Raw genomic sequence first — 10,885 nt, forward strand, 5'->3', positions numbered from 1 at the left:
CAAATATAAAGAGAGTTCAGAAGACATGACTATTTAAATAGACACACACCAATGACGTCGTATACCTATTAGAATGAAAGTTGTGATGAAAAAATATTAATAAAATATAGTGAAAATATACAACTCTATAATGAACATATACAACCGTTTGAATTTTTTAAAAAGCATATAAAAACAAAAAATTTACGTAAACGTACTACGAAAAATCGCAACTCTATGCACTTCATTGTACCTAATAATCCATATAAACTGCTTTTAAATAGAAGACATCTTTATTACCATATTGAAAAGTTCAAATTCAAAAACTCACTATATAATCCATCTAACTGTTGGAAAAAAACTCTAACAATTTTTATATTTAAAATTAACTAAAAGTTGTAAATTAGATTAATCATTCCAAAAATCTTTTGTTAAATCAAGAATTGGAGGATNAACATAAAATGAAAAATTTGTTTCAACGAACTTGTTGGTTACTGATGAAGAGACAAATATAAAGAGAGTTCAGAAGACATGACTATTTAAATAGACACACACCAATGACGTCGTATACCTATTAGAATGAAAGTTGTGATGAAAAAATATTAATAAAATATAGTGAAAATATACAACTCTATAATGAACATATACAACCGTTTGAATTTTTTAAAAAGCATATAAAAACAAAAAATTTACGTAAACGTACTACGAAAAATCGCAACTCTATGCACTTCATTGTACCTAATAATCCATATAAACTGCTTTTAAATAGAAGACATCTTTATTACCATATTGAAAAGTTCAAATTCAAAAACTCACTATATAATCCATCTAACTGTTGGAAAAAAACTCTAACAATTTTTATATTTAAAATTAACTAAAAGTTGTAAATTAGATTAATCATTCCAAAAATCTTTTGTTAAATCAAGAATTGGAGGATTTTCTTTACTTTTAAAAGAATAAATGCTAGAGAATAATTTAGAAAGCTGTAAAAACTGTTGAGATTGAAAATTTATATTGTTTTGTGTCGTTGCAAAAAAATGAAAACAGTTCAAACAAACAAATATATATATATATATATATATATATATAATTCAAAAGATATGAATGTCCCAATAAATACAATTCTATAGTGAACAGTTGTAACTTTTCATAAATAACAGTTTTAATGAACCATCACGATTTTTTGGAAAATGTCTAAAATGTACGAAAACACAACTGTTGGTCGCATTTATTCGGATTGTTATTATATATAGATTCTTCTCTCATCTTTAAATTTCTTTCACAAAAAAAGTCTTTTATATATTTCACAGATTCTAAACTCATGAGCACTATATGGTTCCTCGCAGCTCTATGTAACGTTTGCAGCTATAGCTGATGGTGTAGAAATGGAAATTCATAGGATCTTGTAAAGTTAAATTCATAAAAAAACACCCTAAAGGCTAGTCACTAGCTCGACGGTTATTTTTCAAGCTTTACACGAGATAGAGATACTAACATCAACTAGAGTTTTATTTTTTTGGTCGTAACATCAATTAGTTTAAACTTCAAATGCTTTATGCTTAAAATCCAGTTTAATATTTTTTGGGAAAAGGAAATCAATAATCTAATGTTTAACGTCAAAGGGATGGTTACCATTATATACTTATATTACCATACTACTATTTACTAATTTTCTAGTAAATCAAGGATGCACGAAAGTCAAACATGATTTGATTAAGTACTTAAGTAGCTTCTTGTTTTGGTAACGTATTTAAAAAAAAAATAAAAGAACAAAAAATTCGCTCGGATTTACCAAAAATAGATCATAGTCATCCATCATTCCAAGTCATCAAGTTGACATCAACTCATATTCTTACACTATTTGCAGATATAATAATATGTATGGAGTGTAACGTGGATTGAATTTGAAAATGATAATGCCCAGTCTTTATGACAGACGACCTGATGTAGCCAGTAAGTAATCGACGTCGTTTAGCTATCGTTAGAGTTGGAGATGGTCTTACTAAACGACTAAAACGCCGTCGTATCTTCCATCGAAGGTCTAAGGGCAATTGTGTAATTTAGGTTGGGTTCAAGTACGGCAGAGGAAAGGGTTCGTATCGAAAGGGGCTCGAGAGAGAGAGACTAGAGAGCTTCGATGACAATGGCGTCAGTGAGTGAGTTCCACAAAGTCGCTGAATCTCGTATCGATTTCTAGACCAGGTACTCTTTAAGCGACCTCATAATGTGTTTGTGAAGTTTTAGGTTATCGCTGGATCATATAGGATTTTTGGAGTTAGGGTACTATTTATTAGCTGAGGATTCCGATTCCAAAATGCCATACTCGTGTTGAAGCTTAGTGGCTCCAAAGATTGTGAAACAAAAGGACTCTTAGAAATAGTTTTGGTTTTTTTTAACTCTCCAGTCCCAGGCTCTGTTTTTGACAAGTGACAAATGCTGCTGTGGTCTTGTCAAATTTTGTATGATTCTTTGTGTTTGTGTTTTTATGATCTTGCTGTCTATGTTTGTATTATATATATATATATATATATATATATATTTATATATATATGCAGTTGACAGAGGTTAACCTAATTGAACTGTTTTTGGCCTCCCCCATCTGTTTTTAGGTTGCTGCTTATCAAGTTGTTACTAGTATACCACATACTTTAATATGCAGTTATTAGCTTGTCTTCTTTGATAGAATTGGTTAATTTCTTGAAGCCTTCAATCTCAAGAGTTTTCGTCAACTCCATTGAGTTTGAACAAGTTGTTATTAGCCCAATAGTAATCATGCTCTAATGATCAGATGAGCTATTCCAGAACTTAGTTTTACCTTTGAGCTCTTTTCATCAAATGCTTGAACTTAGTTTTTGCAATATATTAGACTGTCTCTGGGTGTTATCATGAAGCGCTTTGTCTGCGCCTTAATTGCTTCGTTATGTGGCTGATACATATGTATGATCTTTTGGTTTCTAGTTATGAACTCAATATTCAAGGACTTGGCTTTGCTGAAGGCGCTGACGTTGTGGTTTCGCAAGAGAATGACCGAGTTTCACAGAACTTACATTCTCGGTAACAATCTTATCAACCGATACATATATGTTTGCTTTACGTTATTAAACATTATCCAAGATACATATATGTATACACTTATATCGCTACTTTCACAACTGTGATCAGGTTCTTAAAGATGAATTATTTCCTGAAAGAGTAGAACACAGTGAAGATATAAATACTGAGAGCAGAAGAGACCAAGACAACAAGCGCCAACACGGTATGAATCGCCAACACACTGCCGCAAGAGAGTAGCCCGATACGAAGCTGAATAACATCAACAATTGACAACAGGAGAAATACACAGCCCAAGATAGATCCACCAGCTGCACCAACCACACCGAAGCGAAGCACATCACTATTGATATTTGCTTTAAACACTTCGTCCGTTTCCTTGCTGTTCAAAAGGTTGATGGCTAGCTTCATCCCTTGAGCCACGAGGGAGGAGAAGAGGAAGAAGGCAAATGAGATGACTTCAAACACAACTAGGTCACGTTCCACGTCTCGTCCTGCACTGCACTCGGTTCTATCCGTGAGGCTGAGATCCTGTGGTTGGTCAAAGGAGATTCCGACAAAGACGGCAACTGTGAAGAGAGAATTAGCACTGACTATCCCGTCGAGGGCTGTAACGTGAACGCTAGTGGTCGATGCGGTTGAATGGCTGGTGTTGCTGTTGCTATTATGGTTGCTACTCGTCTCTATGTCGGAATCTGCCATTACTAATGGATCTCTTTTTATTTTTTTATAGCTTCAAAGCTTCTCTCTAGTGGTGGATCACATATATTCTTCTGCTGTGTTCTTAATATGGTTTCCCTTTTTAATTGATTTGGTAATGTAGTTTAAGAGTGGGTGGTGTTTGGTTTAGAACGATTAGCCTTTCCGAAAATGATTGATGTATCTTAAAATGAATATTTTAAATCCTTTTCTTAAGTCATGGAAGGTGGTACACACACACTTTCTCCTTCTCCCTTTGTTGTGTTAGAAAAAGGCTTCTTCATGCAACCCAAATCTTCACTCAATTCACATGTAAATCAACACAAATGTTGTACGAAACTTACACGTAAACTATCATTTTCGTGTTCAAAAAATCGGTTTAGACTTGAATCGAATTTTCTATAGAAAGGGAAGTTGCGTATTTGAAGAGACATGAAAAATATCATAACCAAGAATAGAAAGAAAACAAAACACAAGGTTTGTCTTAGCTGACGTGGCATGTTCTCAAGTTTTAATTGGCTGTGAAGAGGATGAAATATAGAAACCTTCCTCCTCTTAAGTAAAAAAATTCAAACCACACAAGTGAGGACTGAGGAGGAGGAAGCAATGGCGGTCTTATCCACCATCTTCTCCGTCACCACCAGAGCTTCAACGTCTCCAATGGCGTCTCTAGCTAATGACTCACCGTCTCCACTTCCTTCTCCGTCATCACCGTCGAAGAAACCGGCAAAACTCATCAAAGTGAGCAAACAAATGGGAAATCAAAACCCGCAATTACGGAAACTACAACGGCGAGGCGACAACAAGCCTTCGATAGCTCAAATCGAGCGAGCGTTCGGCTCTGGATCATATCGTGATTCCGAAGGGTAAAGACAAGTCATTAAGTACGATTGTAGTCTTATTATCTTAACTACGCAATTTTAATGATTTTTGTTATTTTTTTTTTCTTGTCTGAAAGGGAAATGGATATGAACACAGTGTTTGATGAGCTTCTATTAGGCCATACTAATAAATTCGAAGGAAAACTTGAAAAGAAGCTACGAGAGATTGGCGAAATCTTCGTAGCTCGAACCGAAACTAAGCTTCGTTCCTCCGGTTAGTTTATTGAATATTGATTATCTCATGCTAATCATTCATCATCACATCTAAATTCCACATATATATGACAGCGTTAGCTTAATCTTAAATATGTAATTGATTGATGNCTATAGAAAGGGAAGTTGCGTATTTGAAGAGACATGAAAAATATCATAACCAAGAATAGAAAGAAAACAAAACACAAGGTTTGTCTTAGCTGACGTGGCATGTTCTCAAGTTTTAATTGGCTGTGAAGAGGATGAAATATAGAAACCTTCCTCCTCTTAAGTAAAAAAATTCAAACCACACAAGTGAGGACTGAGGAGGAGGAAGCAATGGCGGTCTTATCCACCATCTTCTCCGTCACCACCAGAGCTTCAACGTCTCCAATGGCGTCTCTAGCTAATGACTCACCGTCTCCACTTCCTTCTCCGTCATCACCGTCGAAGAAACCGGCAAAACTCATCAAAGTGAGCAAACAAATGGGAAATCAAAACCCGCAATTACGGAAACTACAACGGCGAGGCGACAACAAGCCTTCGATAGCTCAAATCGAGCGAGCGTTCGGCTCTGGATCATATCGTGATTCCGAAGGGTAAAGACAAGTCATTAAGTACGATTGTAGTCTTATTATCTTAACTACGCAATTTTAATGATTTTTGTTATTTTTTTTTTCTTGTCTGAAAGGGAAATGGATATGAACACAGTGTTTGATGAGCTTCTATTAGGCCATACTAATAAATTCGAAGGAAAACTTGAAAAGAAGCTACGAGAGATTGGCGAAATCTTCGTAGCTCGAACCGAAACTAAGCTTCGTTCCTCCGGTTAGTTTATTGAATATTGATTATCTCATGCTAATCATTCATCATCACATCTAAATTCCACATATATATGACAGCGTTAGCTTAATCTTAAATATGTAATTGATTGATGTTGCAGGGAAACCAGTATTGATGTTTACAATACAGTGGATTCTTCCCATATGGATTATGTCTCTGCTCGTAGCTTGTGGAGCTATTAAACTCCCTTTTAGCCTCCCGTTACTTGATGACTTGATCATGTGAATTCTACTAGCTACAATCCATGTCTCGTTACTTATACTTTTACTGTGATATATGGATCATATATGATAGAGATATCTTTATAGCTTCTACAAATCTTGGTTAGAAAATGGTGTATGCATAAACAGAAAGTTATAATCTTCCAGCTATCTGCTTCAGCTATAAATAGAAAGTTGTTACAAAATGGCATTTCACTTCTCGTGACCGCACCGCTATCAAATTCAAAACCAGTCCGCAGCTGCGAACTCGACTGATTGTAAACGTTTGAGTCCCAAATTTAGAATATGAAGCTGGCCATTTTAGATAGTTAGTGGTAGGTGGCCAACATTTCTATCACATCTGTAATCTAATCTCCACCGCCATTTCTTATGTTATTTTCTTTTTATATTGAAGAAATTGAGGACTGGAGACTGTAGACTGTAGATTAAGCATCTCTAGACTATATATATGTATTATTGAAATACTAAATACAGAAGTATAGAACACATGGCTTTGTGATTTTATTAAAAAAAAAAAAAGGTTGATATAACAGATGGGATAATCCAGAGGAGCAGATTCGAATTGTTTTATTGATTAGTAGAAGTTAGGTCATTAGTACTGTCAGAATTTTTCCAGATATACACATATCATTACCGTTTTATGCTTTTGCGTGACCTTTAATTATGATTCCCCCATTTCATCAAACACCTATTATTCCGATTTTCTACATTAATTATATTTAATTAAATCCTGCCTTGTTTACTTATATTTTATTTCGTCTAGTCAAATACTAATATAGAAATTATTTAGTTCTATAGACGTACATACATAGAGAAAATTCAAAATTTGACTCTATTTTTATTTTATCAAGTCTGAATAAATTGACTTTAAATTAAGAAAAAAGAAAAAGAAATTTAAAATGGAAACGGAACAAGTAAGAGTAGTCTAAAACCTCGCGTCNTTTTTTTTTTTTTTTTTTTTTTTTTTTTGTTTTTTAATTTGCCTTCTTCACTTTGTTTCTCTTTCTTTCTCTCTGTCATCGGTTAGAGTCTCTCTGTGATTTCTCGTGATTTTTTCCGGAGCTTTTCTCGGGGAAAATTATATAATCTATCGAAGAAGGTGGTTCTAGATAGAGACACGTCATCTCCGTGTTTCGTAGAGAGAGAGAGATCTGAACGAGTCTCTTTTTTTTCCGATGGGAACGCTTCAGTCATGGAGAAAAGCTTATGGAGCCTTAAAAGACTCCACCAAAGTCGGCTTAGTCCGAGTCAACAGCGATTACGCCGTACGCTCCCTTTCCGATTTTGTCTCTTTTTTTTTTCTTCTTCTTCTTCTCTAAAACTATTGATTTTGTTTTCAGTCTCTGATGGATTCGGTTTTTGGTTTCTTGAATTAAGGAATTAGATGTTGCCATAGTTAAAGCTACGAATCATGTCGAGTGTCCTCCCAAAGATCGCCATCTCAGAAGTGAGTTATTTTTTTTTATTATTATTGGGAATAATTCCTTAGATCTGATTTTTTCCAATTGGGAATTCTTCTCTGAGAATGATTGATTGTATTCTATTGTTGTTGTTGCAGAAATATTCGCGGCAACATCAGTGACTCGTGCTCGAGCAGATGTTGCTTATTGCATTCACGCCCTTTCTCGCCGTTTGCATAAAACCAGAAATTGGACGGTACTCATTTGATCCCTACTAGTTCTTGAAATTGTGTGATTTGGCTTAAGTTCATGAACTGATCTCTACTGGGTTGGTTGGACAACAGGTTGCCCTGAAAACACTAATTGTTATTCATCGGCTTCTAAGGGAAGGAGATCCAACGTTCAGAGAGGAGCTATTAAACTTTTCGCAGAGAGGGCGAATTCTGCAACTTTCTAACTTCAAGGATGATTCAAGCCCTATTGGTAAACTCAAATTTAGTGTTTATGCTTCGTTTGTGTGTATATGTGTTATATTCTTAAGTTGTTCCTAATAGAGAGTGTTAAGGTTAACTGGAAGCTTTTTTTTTTTGTTTCTGTTACAGCCTGGGATTGTTCGGCTTGGGTACGTACTTATGCATTATTCCTCGAGGAACGGCTTGAATGCTTCAGGGTTTTAAAATATGATACTGAAGCAGAACGTCTTCCTAAATCTACCCCAGGCCAGGATAAGGTATCAATCGTTCCTTTAGTCTCTCTCTCTCTTTTTTCATTTGTGTTCCTACCTCTTTTCTTTTCTGATGGTTTCGTTTTTGCATATTGCGGATGGCCAGGGGTACAGTAGAACCAGGGATTTAGATGGTGAAGAACTCTTGGAACAGTTGCCAGCTTTGCAGCAGCTTCTATATCGTCTCATTGGTTGCAGGGTACTATTTCTGTTTTTATTTGTTTCTATTGTTAATATTTTGTGGCGTCACTTGCTTACCAATGAACTGTCTTGTCCTTTTGTTTTCTTTTTTTTTTTCAGCCAGAAGGCGCTGCTAACCACAATCATGTTACACAATATGCACTTGCTCTGGTACGTAACAATGATCCTTCCTCCGTCCTAGGATTAACATTTCCACAACTGGACACAGTTGATGATGTCTTTCTCTGCAAAAGCTTTCTGTTCCATATGGCAAAGCAACGCTTGAAATTTTCTAAACTTTTTATTCATCGTATGACAGGTGTTGAAAGAGAGTTTTAAAGTCTATTGTGCTATCAATGATGGAATTATCAATCTCATTGACAAGGTAGGTCTAGTTTGTCTATCATCATAGCTATCATGTCTCTCTATCTGCTTTCCTTTTTCCTTGCTTACTTTGTATATATGTATTACAGTTCTTTGAAATGCCAAAACATGAAGCCATCAATTCCCTCGAAATATACAAGCGTGCGGGTCAGCAGGTGTGTTGTTGGACTGTTTTTGTTGATATATATATTCACTTGTCACACTTTTTTGTATAACAAAGGGATAAATTTTTTTTTTTCAGGCACGAAGCCTTTCTGATTTCTATGAAGCCTGCAAAGGATTGGAACTTGCGAGGAATTTTCAGTTTCCTGTTCTTAGAGAGGTACTACCGAATGAGATAACTTCTGATAAAGTTAGTTGACAGCCATTGCTTGTTTCTATTACTTAATACATTATTTTATGTTATTTTCTCAGCCTCCACAATCTTTTCTGACAACAATGGAGGAGTATATTAAAGAAGCACCACGAGTTGTTGATGTCCCAGCGGAACCACTGGTATCTATGCCTATTTCCCATATTAATGATCCAATATTTTTGGTCTTTTGGCCTTCTTTCTTTTTCTTTGTCTTATGTGCTAACGGAGTTTTCTACATTCAGCTTCTAACGTATAGGCCGGATGATGGACTGACTGCCGAAGATACTGAACCGTCGCATGAAGAACGTGAAATGTTACCTTCAGAGGATGTCGTTGTTGCTTCTGAAGAGACAGAACCTTCTCCCCCGCCTCCTCCTTCAGCCAACACTCAGATCTTCATTGATACTGATGATCTACTGGTGAAAATTCTATGATGATTACTTAATAATTTTAGTATCAATTTTGGTTTCTACTGTGATTTTTATGTCTCAAGTTCTCTTTGTTCAACTTTGACCACAGGGTCTGAACAGTGGTACTCCTGATGCATCTGTGATCGAAGACCAAAATGCACTTGCTTTAGCCATTATTTCAACTGATGGTAAGCTTTCTTGTTAGACCATCTGCCAGTCTGGAGAGAGTGTTACTGTATTTTCTTTTTTCATTTCGTAACGCATTTCTGTTCTCTCTATTTCCAGTTAATCCTTCAACGCCTCGTTTTGGTCAAGCAAATGATTACGATCCTACAGGATGGGAGCTTGCTTTGGTGACGGCACCCAGCAGAGATATCTCTGCAGCGACCGAGAGGAAATTGGTAAGTATTATTTCCTTTTGTTATTCATAATGCCATATGATTCAAACAGTAGATCACACAAATTAACGCCAGTTAGTAGTTGGTAGCCCAATTTATAAATCCTTAGACTAGGAACCATGTTATTAACAAACTAGTAATGAAAGAGTCATCACATGCAATGTATTATCGAAATTGTAACCTTGAGACAAGGAACTTCATTGTTGACAAAAAAAAAAAAATGAACCGTGAGGATGGGAAGGAAGTTCATTGTTGTTCTAGGTTACTGGTTAGTGTGTAAGGCTGTAGGCTTATGTTGAAAAAACCATATAATTTGTGCAATAAAAATGTTTTAGGCTGGAGGGTTAGACACGCTTACACTTAGCAGTCTATACGATGATGGAGCCTACATAGCTTCCCAACGCCCAGCGTACGGTGCACCAGCTCCCAATCCTTTTGCGTCCCATGACCCATTTGCGTCGTTCAATGGCACAACTCCCCCACCTCAGCAGCAGCCAGCGGTGAACAACCCCTTTGGTGCGTACCAGCCGACGTATCAGCATCAGCCCCAGCCAACGTATCAGCATCAGTCCAACCCTCCTCCTACCAACAATAGTAATCCATTTGGAAATTTCGGGGAATTCCCGGGAAAGCCGGTGTCACAGCAGCCAAATACCACGGGTTATGGTGATTTTGCGGTAAACCAACATAACAACCCATTCCACAGCACTGGCCTCCTGTGATCATGTTTTCTCTATTCACGTATGTATCTTTGATTGGTTTTGGTTGGAGGGAAATGGTTTATTTTGTGAGTAATAGAACCACATGATTGGTTTTGATGATCTCTGTTTTTTATTATTTGTAGAAATATAAAAATGTCTACGATATATATATATATATGCATATATGAGTTAAATAAACCCCCCTCCCCATGTTATGGATAGTCTGTTCAGTGATCGGATTTTGTATGTCCCGCGATTCTGTTTGGAGATGTGTGGGATCGACGTACCGGATGATGGACGTACCGGATGATGGATCGATATGGAAGATCGAGTTAGAGTCAGTGCTGGTTAAAGGTTTAGGGTTTAGGGTTAAAGGTTTAGGGTTAAAGGTTTAGGGTTTAGGGTTGATTTAGGGTTGATTTAGGGTTTAAGGTTTAGGGTTAAGGGTTTAAAAGTTTAAGTTTTAG

The 10,885-nt window shown here is 36.3% G+C and overlaps 3 protein-coding genes across 4 annotated transcripts; 2 read left to right on the top strand and 1 right to left on the bottom strand.

Annotated features, from left to right (window-relative positions):
- On the bottom strand, positions 3,009-3,978 carry LOC104789919. Its single transcript, XM_010515582.2, has one exon. It carries the CDS (start codon positions 3,730-3,732, stop codon positions 3,157-3,159), a length of 576 nt encoding a protein of 191 aa, XP_010513884.1. The 5' UTR covers positions 3,733-3,978; the 3' UTR covers positions 3,009-3,156.
- LOC104789920 (probable NAD(P)H dehydrogenase subunit CRR3, chloroplastic) lies at positions 4,283-6,056 on the top strand. Of its 2 annotated transcripts, none has more exons than XM_010515584.2 (3): positions 4,283-4,595; positions 4,688-4,824; positions 5,746-6,056. In XM_010515584.2, the coding sequence occupies exons 1-3, from the start codon at positions 4,336-4,338 to the stop codon at positions 5,868-5,870; spliced, it is 522 nt and encodes a 173-aa protein (XP_010513886.1). In that variant the 5' UTR covers positions 4,283-4,335; the 3' UTR covers positions 5,871-6,056. The 2 variants fall into 2 exon arrangements, with proteins under 2 accessions (XP_010513886.1, XP_010513885.1); XM_010515583.2 differs by lacking the exons at positions 4,283-4,595; positions 4,688-4,824 and adding exons at positions 5,090-5,401; positions 5,494-5,630.
- LOC104789921 (putative clathrin assembly protein At2g01600) lies at positions 7,032-10,633 on the top strand (the record flags this gene model as incomplete). The annotated part of the gene is given in 15 exon segments (XM_010515585.2): positions 7,032-7,131; positions 7,244-7,313; positions 7,425-7,522; positions 7,611-7,749; positions 7,869-7,996; positions 8,097-8,189; positions 8,291-8,341; positions 8,490-8,555; positions 8,644-8,709; positions 8,796-8,876; positions 8,969-9,049; positions 9,152-9,328; positions 9,429-9,507; positions 9,605-9,720; positions 10,053-10,633. Coding segments are annotated over 15 exon segments (1,722 nt in total). The 3' UTR covers positions 10,440-10,633.

Source organism: Camelina sativa, chromosome 6, assembly GCF_000633955.1.
Source record: "Camelina sativa cultivar DH55 chromosome 6, Cs, whole genome shotgun sequence".
Lineage (NCBI taxonomy): Eukaryota > Viridiplantae > Streptophyta > Magnoliopsida > Brassicales > Brassicaceae > Camelina > Camelina sativa.